This window comes from Miniopterus natalensis, chromosome 1, assembly GCF_054644295.1.
Source record: "Miniopterus natalensis isolate mMinNat1 chromosome 1, mMinNat1.hap1, whole genome shotgun sequence".
Taxonomy (NCBI): Eukaryota; Metazoa; Chordata; class Mammalia; order Chiroptera; family Miniopteridae; genus Miniopterus; species Miniopterus natalensis.
Genome location: NC_142081.1, coordinates 74,700,247 through 74,727,324, shown reverse-complemented (window position 1 = coordinate 74,727,324; position 27,078 = coordinate 74,700,247). Strand labels below are relative to the sequence as shown.

General features: G+C 36.7%; 1 protein-coding gene across 3 annotated transcripts in view; it reads right to left on the bottom strand.

Moving 5' to 3' along the window:
• Positions 1 to 7,957: 7,957 nt before the first annotated feature.
• The window catches only part of SCFD1 (sec1 family domain containing 1), a 105,659-nt gene continuing 86,538 nt past the window's right edge, over positions 7,958 to 27,078 (bottom strand). For all 3 annotated transcript variants that reach the window (XM_016209510.2, XM_087823268.1, XM_016209511.2), the window contains 6 exons: positions 26,731 to 26,784; positions 24,098 to 24,150; positions 21,586 to 21,619; positions 20,635 to 20,700; positions 13,873 to 13,941; positions 7,958 to 8,328 (listed from right to left, as the gene is read on the bottom strand). In XM_016209510.2, coding sequence (XP_016064996.1) covers positions 8,305 to 8,328; positions 13,873 to 13,941; positions 20,635 to 20,700; positions 21,586 to 21,619; positions 24,098 to 24,150; positions 26,731 to 26,784 — 300 coding nt within the window. In that variant the 3' untranslated portion in view covers positions 7,958 to 8,304. The remainder of the gene's footprint in view (positions 8,329 to 13,872; positions 13,942 to 20,634; positions 20,701 to 21,585; positions 21,620 to 24,097; positions 24,151 to 26,730; positions 26,785 to 27,078) is intronic.

Here is a 27,078-nt window from a genome sequence, read left to right as displayed (position 1 = left end):
CTGGCTGGTCCAGGTGAGCTGCTCTGCCTTGAGGGCCGCATGATACATGCCCCTGCTCTGCCCAACTCATCACAGGAGAGGAAAGAGAGAGGCAAAGGGACTGAGGTTGATGGGTGAGGAGTGGCTTGGCAAGACTCCAAGCTGCCTGCTTCCTCAGCCAGGCAGTTTGGAGCAGTGGAATGGGGACACCTTCGGAGCAGACAGATGTGCGTTGTCTTTGGCTCCACCATGGACCAGGTATGGCTTTGAGGGGGGACTTGACCTTCTGAGCTTTGCTTCCATCTATTACCTACTTGTTAGTGTTGTGAGGATTAATCGATGTAACTTTTGTCAGTCACCCGGCAGAGCAGTTCCCTTTCCTATTGATCTCTACCCGAGACCGTAAGGCAAGCTTAAAAAAAAATATTATATATTCATTGATGAGAATATTTTTTCCTTAAAATTAAAAGAAATTCAACTGTAGTTCACATACAATATTATTAGTTTCAACTGTACAACATAGTGATTAGACGTTTTATATAACTTATGAATTGATCACCTCAATAAGTCATCTGACATCATACATAGTTATTATATTATTATTGCCTATATTCCCTGACTGTACTTTACATCCCCACAACTATTTTGTAACTGTCAATTTGTACTTTTTAATCCCTTCACCTTCTTCACCCATTTCCCCAACGATCCTCCCATCTGGTAACCATCATAGTCTGTAACCTATCTATGAGTTTGTTTTTTGTTTTTTTTTAGATTCTACATATAATATCACATGGTATTTGTCTTTCTCTGACTTATTTCACTTAGCATGATACCCTTTAGGCCCACCCATGATGTCAGGGCAAGATTTCACTCTTTTTTATGGCCGAGTAATATTCCAATGTATGTATGTACCACTTTATCCATATGTCTATGGATGGACACTTTAGGTTGCTTCTGTAACTTGGCTGCTGTTAAGTAATAATGCAGTGAACACAGGCATGAGTATGACTTTTTGAATTAGTGGTTTTGATTTGTTCAGATAAATACCCAGAAGTGGAATTGCTGGGTAATGTGGTAGTTCTATTTTTAATTTTTCGAAGAACCTTCATACTATATACGGCACCAGTTTACAATCCCACCACAGTGCACAAGGGTTCCCTTTTCTCCACATCCTCACCAACACTAGTTTGTTGATTTATTGATGACAGCCATTCTGATGGGTGTGAAGTGACATCTCATTGTGCTTTTAATTTGCATTTTCCTCATGATTAGTGATGTTGAGCATCTCTACAAATGTCTGTTGGCCATATTTATGTCCTCTTTGGAGAGGAGTCTATTCAGGTCCTCTGCCCATTTTTTAATACAATTTGTGTGTGTGTGTGCGTGTGTGTGTGTGTATTAAGTTGTATGAGTTCCTTATATATTTTGGATATTAACTCTTACCAGATGGATGTATCACTGGCAAATATCTTCTCCAATTCAGTAGGTTGTATTTCATTTTATTGGTTTCCTTTTTAGTTTGACATAGTACCACTTGTTAATTTTTTCTTCTGAGGAAACATATCCAAAAAACGTTACTAAGTGATGTCACAGAGTTTTCTGCCTATATTCTTTTCTAGGAGTTTTATGGTTTTGGGTCTTAAATACATTTAAGTCTTTAATCCATTTTGATTTTATTCTTGTACATGGTATAAGAAGTCATTTAGTTTGTGGTGTTTTTTTTTGCATGTAAATTTCCCAACACCATTTACTAAAGAGACTGCCTTTACCCCATTGTATATTCTTGCCTCTTTTTCATAGGTTATTGACCATATAGGTGTGGGTTTATTTCTGGACTCTCTATTCTGTTCCATTGATCTATATGCCTGTTTTTATGCCAGTACCATGCTGTTTTAAATACTAGAGGCTTATAGTAGTTTGATATTAGGTAGTGTGATACCTCCAACTTTGTTCTTCTTTCTCAAGATTGCTTTGGCTATTTGAGGTCTTTTGTCATTCCATGTTCTAGTTCTGTGAAGAATGCCATGTGGTATTTTAATAGGGATTGCGTGGAATCTGTAGATTGCTCTTACTATGGACATTTTAATGGTGCTAATTCTTTCTATTCATGAGCATGGTATAGCCTTCCATTTATTTGTATCTTCTTCAGTTTCTTTCAAGGTCTTATAGTTTTCTGAGTACAGGTCTTTTACTTCCCAGGTGTTTTATTCTTTTTGATGCAACTGTATATAGGACTGTTTCTTAATTTCTCTTCAATAGTTTGTTATTGGTATATAAAAATGCAACCAATTTCTGAATTTGAATTTTGTATCCTGCTACTTTACAGAATTAATTTATCAGTTCTAATAGTTCTTTGGTGGAACCTTTAGGGTTCTCTATAGTATCGTGTCATCTGCAAATAACATTTTTACCTCCTTTCCCATCTGGATGCCTTTTATTTCTTTTTCTTGTCTCACTGCTGTGGCTAGGAATTTCAATATTATACTGAATAAAAGTGATAAAAGTGAACATTCTTGTCTTGTTCTTAATCTTAAAGAAAAAGCTTCCAGCTTTTCAGCATTATGATGCTAGCAGTAGTTTGTCATATATGACCTTTATGATGAGATTCCCTCTATTCCCCACTTTGCTCAGAGTTTTTATCATGAATGGATGTTGGATTTTGTCAAATGCTTTTTCTGTTTCTATTGATATGACCATATGATTTTTATCCTTCATTTTACTTATGCGGTGTATCACATTAATTGATTTGCGAATATCGAACCAACCTGACATCCTGAGAATAAATCCTACTTTATCATGATGTGTGATCTTTATAACGTATTGCTGCATTTAGTTTGCTAATATTTTGTTGAGGATTTTTACACCTTAGTTTATCAGGGATATTGACCTATAATTTTCTTTTTTGGTATTGCCTTTTGTTTGATATCGGGGTAATGCTGGCCTTGTAAAATGATTTTGGGAGCCTTCCCTCCTATTGAACTTTTTGGAATAGTTTGAGGAAAGCTCTTAATATTTCTTTGAATGTTTGGTAAAATGCACCTGTGAAGCCACATGGTACAGGACTTTTGTTTGTTGGAATGTTTTGATTACTGATTCAATTTTGTCAGTAGTTACAGGTCTGTTCAGATTTTCTGTTTCTTCCTGATTCAGTCTTGGGAGATTACATATTTCTAGAAATTTATCCACTTCTTCCAGGTTGTCCAACTTTTTGGCATATATTTGGTAGTAGTCGTTTCTTATAATCCTTTGTATTTTGTGGTGTTGTCACGTCTCTTTCACTTCTAATTTTATTTGGTGCTCTTTTTTTCTTGATGAGTCTGGCCAAACAAAGGTTTATCAATTTTATCTTTTCAAAGAACTAGCTCTTAGTTTCACTGGACTTTTCTATTATTTTCTTAAGATTATATTTTATCTATCTCTGTTTTGATATTTCCTTCCTTCTACTCACTTTGGGTTTTTTCTTCTTTTTCTAGTTCCTTTAGGTGTAAGTTTATGTTGTTTGAGATTTTTCTTGTTTCTTAAGATAGACCTACATTGCTATAAATTTCCATCATAGGACTGCTGTGTCCCATATATTTTTGGGTCTTTGTGTTTTTATTATCACTTGTCTCAAAGTATCTTTAGGTTTATTCCTTGACCTCATTGTTAACCTATTCATTGTTTAGTAGCAGGTTATTTAGCCTCTATGTATTTACATGTTTTTTAGTTTTCTTCTTATAATTGATTTCAGTTTCATACCATTGTGATCAGAGAAGATGCTTTGGTAAGATTTCAGTGTCCTTAAATTTATTGAGTCTGGTTTTATGGCCTAACATGTGGTCTGTTCTGGAAAATATTCCATATGCACTTGAAAAAAATGAATATTCTGTTGTTTTGGGTAAAATGTTCTAAATCTGTCAGCTAGATTGATCTGTCCTAATGTGTCATTTAAGGCCGCTATTTCCTTGTTGATTTTCTGTCTGGATGATCTATCCATAAGTGTCAATGGGGTGTTATTACTATGAATCTCTTCCTTTATGTCTGTCAATAGTTGCTTATATATTTAGGTGTGTAGATGTTTATAAGAGTTATATCTTCTTATTGCATTGATCTTTTTATCATTATGAAATGTCCTTCACTGTCTCTTGTTAGTCTTTGCTTTAAAGTCTATTTGTCTGATATAAGTATTGCTACCCCAGCTTTCTTGTTTCATTTGCATGAAATATCTCTTTCCATCCCTTTATTTCAGTCTATATCTTTCAATCTGAAGTGGGTCTCTTGTAGGCAGCATATGTATGGGTCTTGTTTTCTTATCCATTTAGCCACCTTGTCTTTTGATTGGAGCATTTAGTCCATTTACATTTAAAGTAATTGTTGATAGGTATGTAATTATTGTCATTTTGTTTTCTGGTTGTATTTGTAGTGCTTTTCTGTTCCTTTCTTATTCCCGTGCTCTCTTCTATGTTGATAACTTTCTATATTATGTTTGGATTCCTTTTATTTCTTGTATATCTCTTACAGATTTTTGGTTTGTGGTTACCATTTTCTTTGTATATACCAAGCAGTGCTTATAGCAATCTATTTTAAGTTGATGGTCCCTTAAGCTTGAACACAGTCTACAATTTTTACTAACTGCCTCCACATTTATGCTTTTGTTATTTTTAACTTCTTTTGTGCATTTGTGTGTCTCTTAATTTATAGCATTACATGTGACCTTCCTACTTTTGTCTTTTAAACTTTGTAGTAGCTTTTATAGTTGGTTGATCCACTGCTTTTACTGTTTGCCTTTGCCAGTGAGAATTTCCTCTTTCCTATGTTTTCTTATTCATATCTTTGATCCTTCCTGCTTAAAGAAGACCCTTTAACATTTCTTGTAACACTAGCTTAACGGTGAAGAACTCCTTTATGTTTTTCTTGTCTAGGAAACTCTTTCTCCATTGATTTTAAATTATATCCTTGCTGGTTAGAGCAATCTTGGTTGTAGGTCTTTGCCTTTCGTCCTTTGACTATTTTGTGCCATTTCCTTCTGGCTGGGATTTCTGTTGAAGAATCAGCTGAAAGTCTTATAGCAGCTCACTTGTAACTGCTTTTCTCTTGTTACTTTTAAGATTCTCTATCTTTTGCCTTTGGCATTTTAATTATGGTGTGTCTTGGTGTTGGCCTCTTTGGGTTCATCTTTTTTTTTTTTTTCTTAATTTGTTTTTATTTTTTTTGAGAGGAAGAGAAACATTGATGTGAGATAGGCTGCCTCCTGCATGGACCATAACCCAGGTATATGCCCTGACTGGGAATCAAACCAGTGACCTCTGGTGCACAGGACAACACTCAGCTGAGCCACACAGCCAGGGCTTGGTTCATCTTGTTTAGGACTCTGCACTTCTTGAACTTGAATGTTTATTTCCTTTGCCAAGTTAGGGAAGTTTTTGACTATTGCTTCCAATAGGTTTTCAATTCCTTGCTCTCTCTCTTTCTGGTACCACTATGATGCGAGAATTGTTATACTTCACATTGTTTCAGAGGTCTCTTAATCTATGGTCATATTGTAAATTTTTTTCTTTTTGCTATTCCAATTGTTTTCTGCTACCTTGTCTTCCTCACTGATTCAACCCTTTGCTTCATCTAATCTGTTGGTTCTCTGTAATGTATTCATTTCATTTTTTATTCTTCATTTCTGACTGGTTCTTATGGTTTCTGTCCATTTTTGTTTTCTCTTTGTTGAAGTTCTCACAGAGTTCATCTATTCTTTCCTTAAGTTCATCAAGCATCTTTATAATCAGTGTTTTGAACTTTGCACCTGGTAGATTGCTTGTCTCTGCTTCATTTAGTTCTTTTTTTGGTGTTCTTTCCTGTTCTTTCATTTGGGACTTACCTACTCATTTTGACTGACTTCCTGTGTTTGTTCCTGTGTGTTAGGTAGATCTGCTATGTCTCCTGGCCTTGGCAGAGTGCCCTTATGTAGTAGGTGTCCTGTTTGGCACAATCTCTTTGATCATCTGAGCTGGGTGCTCCAAGAGTATTCCTTGTATGGGCTGTGTGCACCCTCTTTTTGTAGTTGAGCCTTGACTGCTGTTAGTGTACCAGTGGATGTGATTGACCCTCAGGCTGACTGGCTGGGAGGGCTGGCCTTGACTACAGGAGAGAAGGTGTTGTGAGGGGTCTGAACCCACGGAATGGGAGTCTTTTTAGCGGGGCTCTAGTGCCAGAAAAATCTGTCTTTTGGGTGTGCCATTTGTGGAGCTGGTTGGGTGGTACTCTGGTGTGCTCTGAAGGTGGTCATAAGGTGTGTTGGTTCTGGAGCCTCTTGGTAGGGGCTCTGGTGCTGATCAAGGTCAGCTTTTCGAGGTACTTTTTGAGTTGCTGTCTTTGTGCTGGAGCCCAGAGTGAATTTGTAAGCGAGTGAGTCTGTGTGCATTCACTTTAAGACCTGCAGAGCCTAGGCTTCCAGTAGCCCTCTCACTTGGGATGCAGTCCCTGCTGGGTTTCACAGCCATGTTTTGGGGTCTCTCTTCCTGGTACTGGTGTCCTGGGCTGGGGAGCCTGATGTGGACCCTTCACTCCTCTGGGGAACTCTCTGCAGCTATTCCCAATTCTTAATTGCCACACGGTAGATGTGGGACCTGCCTGGTCGGTGTCTCCACCCCTCCTACCAGTCTCAATGTGGTTTTTTCATTATATCCTTACTTACAGGACTTATGTTCAGCTAGTGTTCAGATGGTTCTCACTGGTTGTTCTATAATTTAGCTGTAATTTTGATGTGATCATGGAAAGGGACAAGAGTTTACTTCACCACCTTGACTGGAATTCTGAGAATATTTACTTTTAAATGCAAAGAGAGCACTAAAAGAGACCACCTCTTTTGTCTTTCATGTAGTTTTAACTTAAAAATTTCTTGAACATTGGTTAGTCTGAGTTCTCCTTACTGAGGAGACAGACATTCCTTTATCTCCTCTGTAGCTTATCACTTTGATTAGCCTTGTCTCTGCATAACATTCTCTCCTTAAGCCCTGAGCATGAACCATTTTGACAGCTGATATGGTGCTATGGACGGACAGACTGTGTCCTTCTCCTAAATTCGTATGTTGAAGCCCTAACTCCTGATGTAATGGTATTTGGTGGTGGGTCCTGTGGGACGTATTTGGGTTTGGATGGGGTCATGGGGGTAGAGCTTACAAGGGGATAAAGGGACCAGAGTGCTTTCTCTCTCTACCTTGTGAAGATACAAGAAGGTGGCTGTTTGAAAACCAGGAAGAGGGTCCCACCAGATACTGTATCTGCTGGTACCTTGATCTTGGACTTCCCAGCCTGTAGAACTGTCAGACACGTTTGTTGTTTAATCCACCTGGTTTATGGTAATTTGTATAGAAGCCCAAACATACTTTAAATTATATCTGAAAACTAAGATTAGCAGGCCACTACCCAACAGATTATTTTTCTTGACTTTTACTTTGGTATGAGGACAGTGACTCATGGGGCTCGAGGTGCAGAAACAGTCCTGTGAATCTTGTATTTATTATCAGGATGTTGGCTGTAAATTACAGATTCTTCTTGATGAGGCTTATTAGGAGAAAGCTCCCTGGACTTTATAAAATACTTTTCTTCTCTGGAGCAATTGGCTTGCTTTTATTTTATGGCTGCCTTGAGTTATACGCCTGACCAATATTCCTTCTTGGTGCTGCATAAAGAAAAAATGTCATGTGGGACTTCAATAATGACAGATGCTAAGGCTGGAACCAAATTTAACACTTACTTTTGTGTATGACTTAGAACTCCATGGGATGTTTGTATATGTCCATTCTAGATGTTGCTAATGTTTGTTGACATATAAAGGAGGGATTTTATGTAATAAAATGTACATAAGTGTGCTACAGGGAAAAGAGACATTAAAGTGGTTTTAAAATCTCCACTTAAAATCTAGAGGGAACATGGGAAACCAAAAACCATGGGAAGATGATTTTATAATTAAAATGCATGCAAGCAGGAGAGTCATGAACCAATAAAGTAACATTTGTATATTATATTCTTAAACTTTCAGTGGCTTCAATAACATATTAGTTATTAATATTTCAACATTACATTCAGACAACTTTCTTTCCTTCCAAGTACGCTCTCATTTGGGAAACATAACAGGAGAGAGAATGTACAATGTTAAAAATTTATTTCTGAAATGCTTTATTCTTTTAATCAGTACACATTATATTAAGTATAGAATTTCCTTAAAAATTAACAAATAATGCTAAGTTTCGCTGTTAGGACACTGATATAGACAAAGAAACATCTGGCTCTTTTGACTTTTCTTTTTACATTTATCGAAGTCCAAGGAGACTCTCATATTAAGGTTCTTCTGTGCTATTTTTGTCCAAGTTGTGACAGCTAAAACAAATCATAAAAATAACTTTTTATTAATCACAAAAGATACATACATTGAAACATTTTAAAATTCCTTAAAAATGTAAACTTTCATCATGGTAAAACTTAGGGTTCCTATTTCCTTCACTGCATTTCTAGAATACTAATAATTGTCACTAATAACTCTAATGTTAAGATTTATAGATATTTTAAAACTAAATAGAAATAAACAGTCATGGCAAAAAATGTGGAAAACATTTATAATTGCAAATTCAACCAAGAAAAACAAAAACCCTGAGAATGAAAAAATTATTAACTCAATATGAAAATGTAAAGAAAAAATGTCATGTGGGACTTCAATGATGACAGATCACTTTTGCATATATTTTAATTTTATATTTCTAAGAGGCCATTAAAAGGACAAGGCTTTCAATTTGGAAAGGCTGAGATCTCTATTGGACAAATTCTCTCAGAGATAGCAATTATAAGCTTTAAATAAAATACAAAACCAACTACCTGAAGGCAATGGAGAAGTGAAAGCAGGCAGGTTCTGGAAGACAACTGACACTTGGAAAGAAGGAAAAGCACTGGCTGAGTTCCCTGCTTCTGTGATTCTTAGCCTGGCCATAGTTGGTGCTACACTGACAGCTAAAATTCGGATAGAAAGGCTGCAGTCTTTCTGGCCTGAAGAACTAGAGGAGTTTGGGGAAAGGGAGGAGGAAATCCTGGAAAGGAGACAGCTAGAGTGAAGGAGTCCTAAATTCTGTGCATAGACTTTTCCTAAATATATGGTAAAACTCTGAACCACTAATGAATGAAAAAAACTAAAAAGTGAGAGTTGAACTGCTGCCCAAGAGACAGAGTTTGAAATCTGAATCTAAGTTAACTGCCTGCTAAAACCACAAATCAACACTCATTAGAGAAAAAGAATTCAGTCTCCAAAATGAATTCATAGTATTACGGATATAATCTAAAATGAGTCAATATATGAAGAAACAGGAAAATATGACCCATTCTATAAGGGGAAAGACAATGGAGACTGATAGCAAGATGATCCTTGTGTTGTAATTGGTAAAGTTTTAAAAGCAGCTATGATGGACAAATAAAGATGGAGGCAGACTGAACGGAAGCTACACCGACACTCTCCCAGGACCAAACTGGAATTACAACTAAAATATAGAAAAACCATCCTGAATAATCAACTGAACACTAGCTGGAGAGCACCCTCAAAACCACGGATATAAAGTAGAGACTGCATAGAGACTGGTAGGAACTGTGGAGGCACAAGAGGGCTGGCTGGGCTCCCACAGGCAGCATCTGAAGTTCTGGGGGGATAGCTCAGCTGTGGGGGGTTGAGGACGCTGGGGCCTAAACCCCAGGCTGGGCTTCTCATCAAGATAGACCAGAACCGAGAATGGTGCCCACATAACATCTGGCTGTGAAAAGCATCAGGGTTTCTGTGTGCCAGGGAGAGATGGCTAGAAATGCAGGCACCCTCTTAAGGAGCCAATGCCCAAAGTTTTGTGTGCAGCCACTGATCTTGGGCTCCAGCAGAGGGAGGGTAGAGTGGACTGGAGCTGTGTGAGGAGAATCTAGGGTTATGGGCACTGGAGATAGAGCTCAGAGGGCACCCCTCAGAACTCTTGTGCCCAGTCATTCCCCCATACTGCAGAGGACATCTTAGGCAGACATTTTGCTACTTTGGCGGGGGGGGGGGGGGGGGAGAGAAGCAATTGCCCCACCCTGCTGGAAAACCTCTTGCCCTGCCCAGAGGAGTTTCTACAGCCTGAGGCTCATTACGAGATGCAGATTAATTAGCCAGCAGCCAGAGGCGGACCTTGGAGTGCCTTTGAGTCTTTGCCTAATCTATTTCTGGACTTGGGCCTTGGAAAAGCAGACTTTGGTATGCATCTTGGTCCTGTCCAAATGAACCCAGTCCCAGCAGAGGGGACCTCAAGCCGAGGGTTGTTGATAGCTCCAAACAGGGTACTCAGAGCCAGTCACAAACTGTGTCTGACATCAGCCTGCACCAGAGACCCTCCCAAAAGACAGAGTACTGACAGATCCACCTAATAAATAGAAACAAACCCTAACAGGTAGCCAAAATGGGGAGACAAAAAAACAAGCCCCAAATAAAAGAACAAGAGAAGTCTCCAGAAGAAAAGCTAAATGAAATGGAGATAATCTATCAGATACAGAGTTCAGAATACTGATTGTAAGGATGCTCAACAGCATAGGATGCTCAACAGCATGTGAAAAGATATGGAAACTATGAATGAAATTAAAAATGGCATAGTAGAAATAAAGAATACATTGGTAGGAATAAAAAGCGGATTAGAGGAAGCTGAGGATTGGATCAGCGAATTAGAAGACAAGGTAGAAAAAAATCACTCAGAGATCCAGAAAGAAAAAACAAAAATTAGGAGGACAGTCTAAGGGAGCTGTGGGACAACATGAAATGTAACGATATTAGCATTACTGGAGTGCTAGAGGAGGGCAAAAGTAAGCAAGGATTAGAGAACCTGTTTGAAGAAATAATGGCAGAAAACTTCCCTAACCTGGTCAAGGAAAAAGTCACACAAGTTCAGGAGGCACAGAGAGTCCCAAGCAAGAAGAATCCAAAGAGGCCCATGCCCAGACACATCATAATTAAAATGCCAAGAATTCAAGACAAAAAGAAAATCTTAAAGGCAGCTAGAGAAAAGCAATCTGTTACCTACAAAAGAGCTCCCATAAGATTGTCAGCTGACTTCTCATCAGAAACACTACAGGCCAGAAGGGAATGGCATGAAGTATTCAAGGTAATGCAAAACAAGGATCTGAAACCAAGAATACTCTATCCGGCAAGGCTATCATTCAAAATAGATGGTGAAATAAAGAGCTTCCCAGAGGAAAAAAAAAAGGCTAAGGGAGTTTATCACCACCAAACCAGCATTGCAAGAAATGTTAAAGGAACTGCTGTAATTAGAAGTAGAAATAGAGAAACATGGGCACAAAGAATTAAAATGGCAATAGATAAGTATCTATTAATAATAACCTTAAATGTAAATGGATTAAATGCTCCAATAACATGCCATAGGGTGGCTGAATGGATAAGAAAACATGACCCAAGTCCACAAGAAACCCACTCAAAACAAAAGACTCACACAGGATGAGAGTGAAAGGATGGAAAAATTTTTTCCATGCAAATGGAAATGAAAAAACACGCAGCTGGGTAGCAATACTCATATCTGACAAAATAGATTTCAAAATGAAGACCATAATGAGAGACAAGAAAGGTCACTACACAATACTAAAGGATTGTTCCAACAAGAGGCTATAACCGTGATAAACATGCATGCACCCAATATAGGAGCACCTAAATTTACAAAGAAAACTTCTAGAGGACTTTAAGGGAGAGATCGACAGCAATACAGTCATATGAGGAGACTTTAACACCCTACTGACTTTACTGGCTAGGTCTTCCAGACAAAAAATCGACAAGGAAACAGTGACCCTAAATGACACACTAGGTCAGATGGATTTAATTGACATTTACAGAACATTCCACCCAAAAGCTGCAGAATATACATTCTTCTCAAGTGCACATCAGTAGATGAGTGGATAAAAAAGCTGTGGTACATTTACACTATGGAATACTGTGCAGCTGTATTCCATACTGGGACAGCATGGAGGGAACTGGAGAGTATTATGCTTAGCAAAATAAGCCAGTCAGAGAAAGATAAGTACCACATGATCTCACTCATATGTGGAATGTAATAAACAAAATAACAAAATAGATCCAGAGACACAGAAGCATGGAACAGATTGAGGGATCTCAGGGGGAAGATAGGGGTGGGGGAGTGGGTGGGGAGAGGTTAATCAAAGAACTTGTATGTTTATAAGCATAACCCACGGACAAAGACATTGGTATGGGGAAAGCCTGGGGTGGGGTGAGTGAGGGGTGGAGGGGATCAGTGGGGGGAATAAGAGGGTATCTGATCTATAATAGTTTCAACAATAAAGATCTTTTTTTCTCAAAAAAAAAAAATAAATAAAAGCAGCTATGACAACTATCCTCAATGAAATTACGGAAAATATACTAACAATGAAAAGATAAGAAATCTTAGCAGAGAAATACAAACTATATTAAAAAAGAACAACCCCAAATGAAAATTCTTGAACTGGTAAATACAACATTATTCAAACAGTAGAATGGGGATAACAGGGTAAAGACTTAGTGAATCTGAGGACAGAGCAACTTAAACTGTACATACTAATGAACAAGAGTCCTCACGGTTCTGAGAGACAATAAAAAGTTGAATATATATGAAGATTGAGTCCCAAAAGGAAAGGAGAGGAGAGAAAAAATTGGGCATAAAAAGATTTGAAGAAATAACAGCTGAAAATCCCCTAATTTGGGGGAATGTATGAATTTATAGATTTAAAAAATTCAGTGATCCTGAAACAAGATACAAAAGATACATAATTAAATTGCTGAAAAGCAAAGATAATGAAAAAAATCTTGAAAGCAGCCAGAGAAAAATTACGTATTATATATAAAGTTACATAAATCTGAATGACTGCTGACTTCTATAAGAAACAATGGAAGATTATGGGATAATCTTTAAAGTGTTGAAAAACTCAATTCAGAATTCTATATCTAGCAAAAATATCATTAAAGAATAAAGGTGTGATAAGGACATTTTCATATAAAAAAATTAAAGAGAACTCACTGCTAGCATACCTAAGCTACACTGAATGCTAGAAAAAGTTTTTCAGTCAACAGATAAAAGTCAGAATTATTCTAAGGGATGAAGGGCCCTGAAAATCATATCTGTGTAAATGCAACAAATTTCTTTATATCTGAAGTACGAATGATAACATTGTCTTCTGATGTTAATAATATATGTAGATATAAAATATATGGCAATCTCATAATATCATTGGACCACTATATTGAGGTTAAAAATATAAGAACTACATAGTAGGGTAAGAAAGTTGTGCTAGAAAATGATACTAGGAACAGGTGCTAAAAATTAGTACAGGATACAGTTATTATTTTTGTGGGAGTCAAGGCAAAGATGAGTGAACAACATTGGTCAGTCTATTGAGCCATTCAGGTAGTTCAAGCTTAAAAGAGTGAAGGTTGATATAATTACAGAGAGCATTAGGGGGAACAAGACTAAACAATGTATAGACCCTGTACACCTCAGCTACTGCTGTCATTTACTTTCATGGTGAATGTAATTCCACTGTATAACCTGAGCACATTTGGTGTAGTAAGAGCCCAATTTGTGATATGCTTGGCAAAGTAAGAAATGTGGACAGTAGGGAAATGTTGAATTAAATTTTACCTAACTGTTCAAATTTTAAATTTTCTGAATTTACCTTTTTACAGATTTGGGATACTGGAAATAGTGTTATGAGTTTTCTTTTTAGTTGTCCATGGCAAAACCTTATATTTTCTCACAGCTCTAGCTGGTTTTAGCTGGTTCAGATGAATGTGATTCTCTCGTTCTCTTTTGAAAAATACTAACAGCAACTCAAGGAATGTTTACACAAACAAACTAAAGAGGCATACTTTACCTGTTTTATGAACTGTGTCGCATTAAAAAGTTCACTACAGCCATATAAAATGTGTTTGCCTTGTTTCCCCTGTAAAAAATCAAGACAGAAATCAGATATAAGTAAGTAACAAGTATTCCCAAGAAGCGGGATTAAAGCCAGTAAGACTTTTTGTTATTCTTAAAGATTTTTGGGGTATTTGTGTTGGGTTTTATCTTAAAATTGCATGGAATAAAGTGGATATTTTAAAATATGCATTATGGTATACACTACTGGTGCCTTTTCTACTAGAAATATAAGGAATCTGATGACTGCCACATTTCATAATTATCTATAAAATCTTAGGCTAACACTTGCAATGTAGGATGTGTACTACTTGAAGAAAACATTCTTAGACTTTTGTTATGTGGAAAGTCAGAGATGGTGCAAGTAGCATGGACTGTCATTTTAGTCACATTTGTGCAATACTGTATTTACATGTTAATATACCCCATTCCATTTTGTATCAATGAATTTCATTCCTAATTTTGAAGAAATTTTGGAACCCAATTACAGCAGTCAAAACTCTTCTAAGAATTCTGGTAAGTCCTTAATGCTAAAATTCTTACAAGTATTGTGAACTTGAAGGTAAATTCATAAGACTTCTTTTGTAATGTAAAAAGTTTATTCCATAACCAAGCAAGTATAATTCACCAAGGAAAAAAAGAATTATGGCTTTGTAATCCAAGAGAAGGACATTTCTTTGTGATGTGTAAGCTGAATAAACATTGTTGGCTGAATAATTGTCCTAGAGCGGGCCATCTATGAGAACAAGGAAGACAATGGTCATACCTCACTCAATTATTTTCAAAAGGAGAAGGTACGTGCCACATTTACACAGAGTCATGAAACTGGGATTCTTGATACTACACCAGATATACTTACATAAGACATTAACAAAGGCAGAGGTTATAGCATACAAGGATAAAGAAAGCATAGGGAAACATTAGAGGGGGTCCATAACTTCTAGGCACAGCTCCCAGGATACCATCTCAGTAGCACAGGACATATTTCATTTTTAATTGTGAACCACCAAGACACAGTGGAGCTACCTTGGTTGCAGGGGAACTCCGGTGTTGCTCAAGGAAGGATCTTTTAGACTTCTCTGACCACACAGCCAAATCATGACCAGGCTCAATAGCAGAAACAAGACTACACAATAAAAACCAGGTGCAAACCATCAATCTTTACATTTTCTATTAACAATACTGACAAGCTAGTGCAAGTTGCCCCCTGGTCTATCCTGGACACTAGCACAGGACCAAATCAATCACTAGTTAGTACATTTATTCAGCATTGACAAAATTTCTTTATCCAATCACCCACTGGTGGGCACCTTAGGTTGTTTCCATATCTTGGCTACTATAAATAATGTTGTAATGAACATGGGGATGCAAGTATCTTTTCAAGTTAGTGTTTTAGTTTTCTTCAGATAAATGCCCAGAAGTGGAATTACTGGTTCATATGGTAGTTATATATAATTTTTTGAGAAACTCCATACTGTTTCCCATAGTGTTTGGACTAATTTACATTTCCACCAATGGTATAGAAGGGTTCCCTCTATTCCTTGCTAACACTGCTATTTTCTTGTCTTTTTTACAATAGCCATTCTAACAGGTGGTGTGATACCTCATTGTGTTTTTAATTTGCATTTCCCTGATGATTAATGACGTTGAGCAGCTTTTCATGTGCCTGTTGGCCATCTGTATGTCTTCTCTGGAAAAATGTCCATTCAGATCTTCTGCCCCCATCTACCCCCCTTTAATCCTCACCCAAGGATATATTTATTGAATTTTTTTTTTGAGAGAAACATGCTTTGGTTGCCTCTTGTACATGACCTGATTGGGGATCGAACCCGCAACCTTTTGGTGTACGGGGCAATGCTCCAATCAATGCAGCCACTCAGGGTGATCTTCTGCCTGCTTTTTAATTGGAATTTTTTGTTATTTTATGAGTTCTTCTTTATATATTTTAGATTTTAGCCCCTTACCGGATACATAATTTGCAAGTATTCTCCCACTCATTTTGTTGATGGTTTCCTTTTCTGTAGAAAAGGTTTTTAGTATGATGTAATCCCACTTGCTTATTTTTTATTTTCATGTCAGATTTCAAAAAATCATCATCAAGGTTTATGTCAGGGAGCTTAATGCCCATGTTTTCTTCTTGGAGTTTTATGGTTTCAGGTCTTACATTCAAGTCTTTAATCCATTTTGAATTAATATTTCTGTATGGTGTAAGATAGTGATTCAGTTTCATTCTTTTGCATGTGGCTGTCCAGTTTTCCTAACACTATTTATTGAAGAGACTGTCCTGTCCCCCCAAAACTGTATACAGGATACAAGATGAAAATACAAAAATTAATTGGATTTCTACACACTTGAAATGAACAAACTAAAAATGAAATTAAGAAGGCAGTTCCATTCCCAATAGTATAAACACATAGGAATAAATTTAATGAACGTATGGCTTAATACTCTGAAAACAACAAAAACAACAGAAACTACAAAGCAAAAAATTGTTGAAATTAAAGATTATCTAAATAAATGGAAAAACATCCTATGTCACGGATCAGAAGACTTAATGCTGTTAAATGAAAATACTCCCCAAACTGATCTACAGATTCAATGCAATCACCCAGAATCCTAACTGACATTGACAAGCTGATTCTAAAATTCATATGGAATTGCAAAGGACCCAGAAATCCAAAGTCTTGAAGGATAAAGTAGGAGGAGGCTCATATCCTGATTTCAAAGCTTACTACAAAACAATGGTAATGAATACAGTGTAGTACAGGCTCAAGGATAGATCTATGGATCAAAAGAATTAAGCCCAGAAATAAACCCATACATGTACAGTCAACTGATTTTCAACAAGGCTGCAAACACCATTCAATAGAGAAAAAACTAGTCTTTTCAATAAATGGGACATTTATCCTGGGACAACCTGGACAGCCATATGCAAAAGAGTGAACCTTACTTCATACTATACAAAAATTCAAAATTGATCAAAGACCTACATGTAATAGAAAAAACTGTAGAAGTAGAAAAAACATAGGGTTAAATCTTCATGACCTTAGATATGGTAAAGGATTCTTAGATATGAAACCAAAAGCATGAACAACAACAACAAAATGATAGACTTCACAAAAATTAAAACAAAACAAAACACTGGTATTTAAAAGACACCACTTAGAAAGTTAAAAGACAACCCACAGAATGGGAGAATTTATTTGCAAATCATATATCTGATAAGGGACATGTACCTAGATTACATAAAGAACTCTTACAATGCAATAATAAAAAGGCAAAATTACCCAATTAAAAAAATGAGCAAAGGATATGAATAGACATTTTTCCAAAGAAGATATAAGTCATTAGGGAAATGCAACTCAAACCCATGATGAAATACCACTTCACATCCACTAGGACAGCCAGAATCAAAAAGTCAGATATCAGGTGTTGCCCTGATGTGGAGAATCAGAACCCTCATACACTGCTGGTAGGAATGTAAAATGGTGTAGTCGCTTTGGAAAACGGTCTGAAAGTTCCTCAATAGGTTAAGCAAAGTTTTAATTACCCAGCAACTCCACTCCTAGGTTTACAGTATATACCTGAGAGCACTGAAAGCATTCACACAGAATTATACTGGCTTATTACCTATGGTTCCAGGCGGACAGCAACAGATTTTATACTTTTTTAATCCTCACCCAAGGATCTTTATTTCCATTGCTTTTTAGAGAGAGTGGAAGGGAAGAAAGGAGATAGGGACACATCAACTGATTGCCTCTTGCATGAGCCCTGATTGGGGCCAGGGATCACCCCTAAAACCAACATACGTGCCCTTGACTGGGAATTGAACCTGAGACTCTTTGGTGCAAGGGCCTATGCTCTAACCACTGAGAAACACTGGCCAGGACAGGTTTTATAGAGTTTGAATTTGGATTTGTATACTTGGTGACTGAAGCAAACACCTTTAACACCATTAGAGGCCACCATACAGAAACGATTTCAATTTGGACTTCCTTTTTACATCTGACTTGATAAACTGATTTTGCTGCAGGTGCAGTTCAATAGTGTGCTAAGAAGCATCATATATAATAAACGGACTTATACCTTACCAAACACAAAGTAGCGGACTGACTGAAAACTGAACTGAATTACCTACTTTCTAAATTGGGCACATCTCTTAGGAGTAAGAGACAGAGACAGAAACAGTGGCTTGCATGACGGAGCGTGTGTTAAAACATAATAGGCATGAGATTAAAGAGGGGAATCAACAATAGAGTATTTGGATACTGCTGCAAAAATGAGGGAGGAAGTGGAGTAATAACACAGGAACTAACAAAAATTTCTAAAAATTTTTCTCCTGCTTTGCTTAATCCTGTAATATAGGGACACATTATATTTACAACTTCTGAGGAAAGGATCAAATGAAAACATGACACCAAGACACCACCTCTAAATCTGAGGAAAAGGGATGGGCTGTTTCTTCTTTTCACTTATCTTAAGTGGGATTAATGGTTTCTGCATCCTTCCTAATAGCCAGTGGACAATACAAGACAGTCCTACAAGTTCACACCTTCTTCAAAGGACTGGGAATGGGCAAAGGGGAAAGCGCTGGCCAGTCTCATAGTGCTGCCAACTCTATAAATCTGGCATCTTGCTGAATCTGAGGGTGGTCTTCTAAACTAGGGGCCAAGCTCTGGTAAAAACTGACAAATGCAAGAAGGGAAAGTCTTGGCTCTCAGAAAGGGAGCCAATAACTGAATACTAAAAGGGAAAGCTAACATTATCTTGGTACCTTGTAAGAGGCTGAGAGCAAGAGAATACTACTCTTAGCTATATTTACAGATGCCTTTAAGGCCTGCAGAAATTGCCTCCTTTATCTGAAGCTGAAGGTCCAAGATAGGTCTTGGGAAGTTTAAGGAAGATTTATTCTGCAGTTATTCATGTGACATATCTTTTTAAAAAAATTCTCACCTGAGGATGTGCTTATTGATTTTAGAGAGAGGGGAAGGAAGGGGGAGAGAGAAAGAAACACTGATGTGAAAGAAACATTGAGCGGCTGCCTTCCGTAGGTGCCCTGACCAGGGGTCGAACCGGCAACCTTTTGGTAAATGGGATGATGCTCCAACCAAGTGAGCTACACTGGCCAGGGCCATCTGATACATCTTGATGATGCTAAAAACATCTAGGGAATAATTTTAACATTTCATTTTCTTTTACAGGTTCTCATTTTATAGGTTTTATATATTTTAAAGGATCCCTTTTGACAGAAAAATTAGGATACTATTGCCACTCAAATACATGCAAAAGATGTTGCTCAAAAACAGAGCCAAAGACCACTGTGTACCATTTCTATAAACCTAAGTGGTGATCTCTTTAGAAAGGTGCCTGGATATAGGGACATTAAAATATCTGCTATATGCCTGGCTAGTCATAGTTTGCACTTTGTTAAACTGCAGAGTTTCTTTAAAGTTATACCTGCACTTCAGTCACTCCACTCCACTCCACAAATAATTAGTATTTTGGTACTTATCCCTCTTGATTTTTCTGTTCTATAAATTAAAAAAGGACGCAGACAGATGAATGCTGTCAAGTGTAATTAAGAAAGCTTAACCAAGAATGGCAGTGTGTGGAATGTGTAAGTAGAGGATTAATTTCAGCTGGTCTGTGGCAACGCTGAGTTTTTCCTTGGGACCACATGGAGCCAGTCATGTGGTTGGCCCTTGATCAAACCTGAACAAAATAGACCACCTAGTGATTAATATAGTCCTGTGCAAGGGTCATGGACAGACCAGGAGACAACTTGCACCAGCTTGTCAGCACTGTTTACAGAACTTGTACTGTTTGCACCTGGTTTCTGTTATGTTATCTTGGTTTCTGCTTTTTGATTCTGGCTCTATGGTCACAGAGGCTATAAAAGACCCCTGAGACCAGGGTATCTTACACAGATCTTGGTGGTTTACATTCTGAAGGTGAAGTATGTCCTGTGCAAGTGAAATAGTATCCTGGCAGTTGAGCAAGTAGTCTAAAGCTTTGTGGCATCCACCTATGTTTTTTTTTATCTTGCTGTACCAAAAGCTATCTTTATGAAAGCCTTACATAACATAGGACATAAGGAATGATCACTATTTAATGTTAAGTGAATAAATGACTACAAAATGTCATTTAACAATCACTAATTCCACCGTCCCTGCATTTAATTTATTTAGCTCTTCAAGTCACACCTTTCCCTTCATATCCTTCTGCTGAGCTGTCCATCACTCCTTGCTGCTGTCAGCTCTGAATAGTTCTCCACTGCTAATTTGCTACCTTTAAAGCTCTTGTTTGCTGAAAAAGCAGACATTTTAAATTTGTGAGAATTATGTTGCTGATTTAAGTCAATGGAATGGGAGAAAAGTGCTTATGGTTCAGGTAAAAGTGTTTGTCAATCATTTCACCAAGGGCGACTCTTTGGAACAGAGGCTACCTGAGGTCTCTAAACATGTAAAGTCAAACTAAGATAGATAGCTGCAAAATACATTACAGCAAAAAGATATTATTTTCCACCTCAAGTACAATTTTCAGCCAGAAATGAATGTGATAGGAATGAAAAAAAAAACAATGAACATGTGGGTATTTCCCCCTATATGCAGGATTTTTAAACTACCTCTAGGAGAGTGCCCTAGATAGAGAATGCTAGTATTCTAAAGACAGAAGAGCTGTGAAACATCAAATGATAAAAGAAAAGGCCAGCGTGTACCTTTATGTAGTCAATAAGATTTTGATATTCAATGTAGTTGCCTCCTCCCACCACAAAAACGATCGCCTAAACATGCAAACAGAAACAAAATAGGTAAGTTAAAAGAAATAGTTAAAACAGTATTTTAACTTTCAAGCATCATGGTGTTTAGGCTGGAACATATTCCACAACTTAGGTAAAAAAAAACAAACAAAACACTAGCTAGCAAAGGTCATATCCTGCATGCCTGATTTACTCCAATTATAAAGAAATTTGTTCCTAAAAGTCTACGAATTTATAATGTCTGTTGAGTAGTAAATGAGGTAGAGATTTTTCAGAAACAATTTAGAGGAAAATAAACCTCATTCTTAAGTAATTGCAAATCCAAAGGGCTTTCTCCAAAGGCATTTTTGAATTTGAGGTTATTTACTGTAAGTAGAAAAACAAGAAAACTTAGTATCTATATAATTTCCTATATACAGGGTGGGGCAAAAGTAGGTTCACAGTTGTTCATATGGAAAATACAATAATTAATACAAGAATAAACTTTTGCATACTCACAACTGTAAACCTACTTTTGTCCACTCCGTATGCTCTTTACTGTATTTTTATTAAGAATCTTCATTGTAATTCAGATGCAAACATAGTTATATCTTCACAAAAGTTTGGAATCCAATTTTAGAAGTTCCAAACATACAAAACTTTCTTAGACTTCTTTTTGAGAATTACTTAATTTTGTGCCAGTTGTTTTAAGCTTAAATGATTCTCAGTGTAAAAGCAGCTTTATAAACCAGAAAAATATAGTTGCTAAGAATTTTTTTTTAAAAAGAATCATGGGCACACAGAATTGGACTTACTGAATTGCCATGCAGCCATTATCATAACCATGCTTAGGATGAAGATAGTTTTGGCTGCTTGGTCACCTTTTCCTCTTTCCTTTTCAGGGGCAGATTATTTTTATATGGAACTTACCTCTTGGAATGGATTTTTGTTCCTCGGAACTGAGCTGTAACAAAGAAAAACCATACTGAAATTTCCGCCACGGCTTTTCTGGTGGATAAAATAGGCATGGGAAAAACACACACACACACACAAAACAATTAGATATATATTTACAAGTCTTCCTCCTTCACCTTCTTGGAGGGTGAATCCTTTAGTTTTGGGTGGCCAGGTAATGAAATGGGATGCAGAGTAAGAATAGAGAAGAGGCACGAGGCACATGGGTCAGTGTCTAAAAGAAAATGGGGCAACCTGTTGATTTTAAAATAAAATTCTAGAAGATTAAGCAGGAGAAGGAAAGACTGAGCAGCAGCTCCCATAAGGAGTGGAAATCTGGGTATAAGATGAATTGATAAAGTATATATTTTAGTGGTAAACTAAGTAAAATTTTTACCATACTCAACACAGAATTACAGCATGGGTATCTACATTTGTGAAAAAATTATGTAAACATATGTATGTGAAGGATGGCAACAACTTAGGAAATGGGGAAGGGAGGAGGAATCTGCATTTTACTGTAGCTTGTTTATATATCTTTACATATTAATATTACAGATAATTTACATACTTTTATATTTATAATACAGCTTAAAAATACTTCCTTGGTGTCCAAGAGGTTTTTCAAAGCTTTTGTGAGTCAGATATATAATTGTTTTGAGTGCTAAAATAGGCTGCACAAAGACAACTCAGTTTTTCCTCAGAAGCAATTTTTGAAAATCCCAAGCAAAAGAGAGTTATTATAACTTCTCTTAGTTATTCAGAGGCTGATCCCACAGTTCTATCGTCTTTTCCTCATTTCTATGGCCCATCTGAATATTCCACAGAAAAGACCAGAAGCCCGCCTGACTGAAACACCTCATCAGTATTTAACATCCTTCTAGAGTGCTTCAAGTTTCTCTAAGAGGAGACGTGGAATGAGGAGAGGTGAGACTTAAGTAGCACAGCATTACTAGTTACTAAAAACCAAGATCTAGTTGTGATATAGCTCAGAGAGGGATGAATCTATTAGAAATGAAAGCCTGAGCTCCTCTGTCTCATCAATGCCAATATTCCTCCTCACTATCATATATAAAGTATAAGTTGGATGAAGAGAGTTTCTCAGTAAGTTTCCAAGAAGAAAAATATATTTACTTGTTAGTATAATGCAAATGCAAGGAAGTAAAAAATAGAACCTGGAGAATGTCAAGATAGGAAAAGTTGTAAAATCTACTGTTCAAAGTGTACACTCAGTGGTTTTCAGGATATTTACAGAGTTGTAAAACTATCACCAGTGCCTAAATTCAGAACTTCTAAAAATCATCCCCCAAAGAAGCCCCACACCCATTAGTTGTCACTCTTCATTCTCTCCTATAATTTATTTTTGTCAAATTTCTTCTTGCCAGCTGCAGCTGCTATCAGCACCTTTTGCAATGTTGGCAGTATTTCTGATAAGCTCCGAAATGAGAATAATCTTTTAAGTTACCAAAACAACCAAATAATCAACTGTCTGATAATTAGATCATCTATCCTGACTATCAACAAAGATGTGAAAGCTTGGGGTGAAGCAAAGGCAAAGTTCTAAGGATCCCAAACATAAGGTATAAGCAAGAAAGCAGCTTCACCCAAGTTCTGTTGCTAAGAGACAATGATTCCAAGGTCTTTCTCCCTCCTAAATCTGCCTATTCTTTCTCTGAATCCTGTAGGCTATTTTTCATACCACCATTAATTAAATCTTGAAAAATAATATCCATAATAAACAAATACCTGACTATACCATTTTGTCATAAAATGTAGAAATTATCTGTAGAATGTTTCGTTGCCATAAAGAAGTATTTACAGCAATCCACAGGTGGCTTAGATTATATAGAGCAGTTAAATAAAATATAAAAACAACAAAACAACTGGTATCTAACATAAAGCTAAATTTTTTCATTTGGTCCAATAAGAATATTTAAAGACACACCTATTATCCAATTCCCACCCCCCCCTTGTAATACCACGATCATTTCACTAAACACATCTAAGGGTATTTTTGTATGTGTATATTTTGGAAGGAAAAGCACCAAAACATTTTTTTTGTTTTGTTTTTTAAAATATATTTTTATTGATTTTCAGGGAGAGGAAGGGAGAGAGGGAGAGAGAGAGAAAAACATCAATGATGAGAGAGTCATTGACTGGCTGCCCCCTGCACACCCCCTACTGGGGATCAAGCTTGCAACCCGGGCATGTGCCCTGACTGGGAATCGAACCCTGATCTTCTGGATCATAGGTCGATGCTCAACTGCTGAGCGATGACAGCCGGGCAAGCACGAAAATGTTTTAAGTATAATTACCAGTGATTATCTCTGGGTAATGATATTATATATACTGTTTACTTACCAGTTTTCTATGTAGTTTGAATTTTTAATGTTAAGCAGTTATTAATTTATAACGAAAAATTAATTATGTTATTTCCATTCTTGGCAAGGGTGGGGAAACCTACAACACACACACAAGAGCTGCTTACCTGTCATTGCCCCGTAGCATTTTGGGATCAAAATATCTAAAGTCATCAGTTTCCTATTAAAAAAATAGAATTTTACCATGACTATGGAATCTCTTTTCAGAAAGGTACAGTTTGACTTAATTTAATGAATCTATTAGTTTGGTAGAATGTGTAACCACCACCACCACCACCACCACCATTTACCAACCACTATTCTAATACATTCGATGAAATTACTTAATTCCAATAAGATCTATGAGGTAGTTGTTATTATCCCTATTTTTTAGGTGGGCAAGCTGGAGTGGACAGTAGGTAACTTTGCTAAGGTCACATGATTAGCAATTATGTTAACTCCAGGATCTGAGCCCAGGTAGTGTACTACTAATGCCCAAGCTCTTAACCACTATGCTATACTGCTTCTTGAAAATGTATTTTTGTTTTTAGAATTTTATTTATATGTCCATGATTTTATTGAAGGTACAGAATACCTAATACAGGTTCACAATCTCTTATTTGAAACATCTGGAGTTACATGTATTTTGGAATTTTGAATTTTAAAAGAATTTTAGATAGATAGATATCATGTATAAACTGTACATGTTACTCTCCCAGTGGGCAGCACCGCATCATCTAACACATTAACATTTCTGCAGCTAAATAAATGAATATTAGCATAAAGTAGGATAAATAAAAACTATGAAGAGCCTCTACTTGAATTAAGGTTAGGTTTGCCACCAAATGAGTTCTACAAAATCTTTTAGTTTTCAGAACATTCTGGATTTCAGAAGTGGTGGCCAAGGGTTGTGGACCTCTAAATTGAAAACTAGCTTCTTGATATTAAAGGAGTTGGAACATACTGCTTTACTGCTTACGATGTAATCACTTCCTAATCTCTGCCTCCCTCTCCTTCCATGGTCCAATCAGCCAAAGGAACTCATTCTTTTCTGGAGTGTGGATGGCGCTACCCAAACCTGATTGATGACAAACTATGCATGTATTGCCACTATCAGGTCCTGTACTCACTGGTGAACAGTGCTAATCAACTGCAGAACTCTCAGTGAACCCAAATACAGTGTCAGAATCCATTAATACTTTGTTCCAGGAAACCACTATCAGCTAGATTTACAAGGCAAGATAAAACTCAACTGATACAGCCTCAATCCTTTTCTTTCAATTTATTTAATCAAGACAAATCAAGAAAGAACACTTAACAGATGTAAGTGATAAGAATGCACCTTGAATTATGGCATTTTAAATAAGATACATTCAAGATTACTGGCTAGGTCTAACTTAGTACTCTTTGCCAATTGAACTCTTCAATGCCTCTAAATCAACTTATCTATATGCAAATAGAGGGTTCAGGAACCATTCACAACATTTTTACATATTATCTCATTTAACTCTTATTAGGCACCTAAGTGTGCAATAAATATTAGCCATTACCATTATCACTGTCATTAGCCATCATCTCAACTTCAAGATTAGGGACAGTAATAAACAAACTTCCTTGATCCCTTGCAGATTTGGCATCCATCTATAACTTTGCATTTATTTATACTTCTTTATTATTGTTTGGAAGATCTTCCAGATATTTACTGCCTATAATGAAGTAATATTTTCTACGATAATTAGTTATAAATGTTAACTTCTCACAGGCTTTTCAAGAGAGCTCCTTCTTCATATATCCTAACAGACAGCTAGGATGTAGTAAAGAAGTCTATTATCACTACATTAATACCATTTTCTCTATATCGATTCTCAAATGGAAAAACCCAATTCTTTTTAGCTTATTATAATAGAAAATGCTCTTACTCCTTTCACAATTGTAATTGCCCCTTTGGGGAATGTTTTATTACACTGTATCTTTGTTTTCACACGGGCAAATTTTAAAATTAACAAAAACAAATTTCCTTTAACACTATTATAATCATGTTTTAATAATTACGAAACAATTACACATTAATCTGAAGATACTGTTCTCTCTTTCTTAGCTTGGATCTTAAGCCTCGCTGTCAAGTCTATAATGATCCAGATCATCCCAAACTAGGGTATTGCTGGGAATAGGATCGTGTTGCCTTTCTCAATTCCAGACTCTTGTGATGATAACCACACTAACAATCTGGGATGTTTTATCAAACAGATTGTAGTAATTTTTATATTCCTTTCTTGAATTGTAAACAGATAGTTTAGGAACCTATTCCGGCATTTGTCTAGTCACCCTACAATTTATCTCTCAATTTATTTTTCAGTCCCAAAGAATTTAGTATCACCTAACCACATGCACTTAAAATTTTCACTATGCATTCCTCTCCTAATTTCATTTTCAGAAAATTACATTGGTCTGGTAAGCTTTATACTATACCAGCTGATACTTACTAGTCTTTTTCATTTACAGAAACTTGCTCCTTAGGATATACTTTACATTTAATTATACATATAGAGTATACATTTAATTTGGATGAGAACTGGTCATAATGGTTGTAGTAACTGAGAAACCAATTCCCATTATCTGTGATAAAGGCTAAAGAACAACATGGACTCTTTTCTTTCCCTCATGTAGTCTCTTGTGATTAAGGTCACAACAAATTCAGATATTATCATCTTCATATAGTCGGTTTGAGAATTTTACAAGTACAATATTACAAGCTACTCACAGGGTTTGACTTCATCTCCATGAGGTTGTCTAAAATACGAGTGACAGGCAGATTCTGTGGAAGAGATTAGTATTTTCCTGAGAATAACAAATCAAAGTTCTTCTCTATTATCAAAGCAGGCCGATCATTCTACGGTTCAGCACACCTACCTTCCCGTTCAGCACACTCAAACATTAAGTATTTTGTGAATGGTTTCACAGACGTGAATGCCCTGGGCACTGCTCAAGTTTCCAGGCAAATATAATTCTAAATTAAAAGGTCCTTTTAATGTAGAGATGTATCCAGACTTTAGTACAAATACTTGTTTGGGCTTTTTACTTTGTTTGCTAGATGTTTGCTTTTTAATAC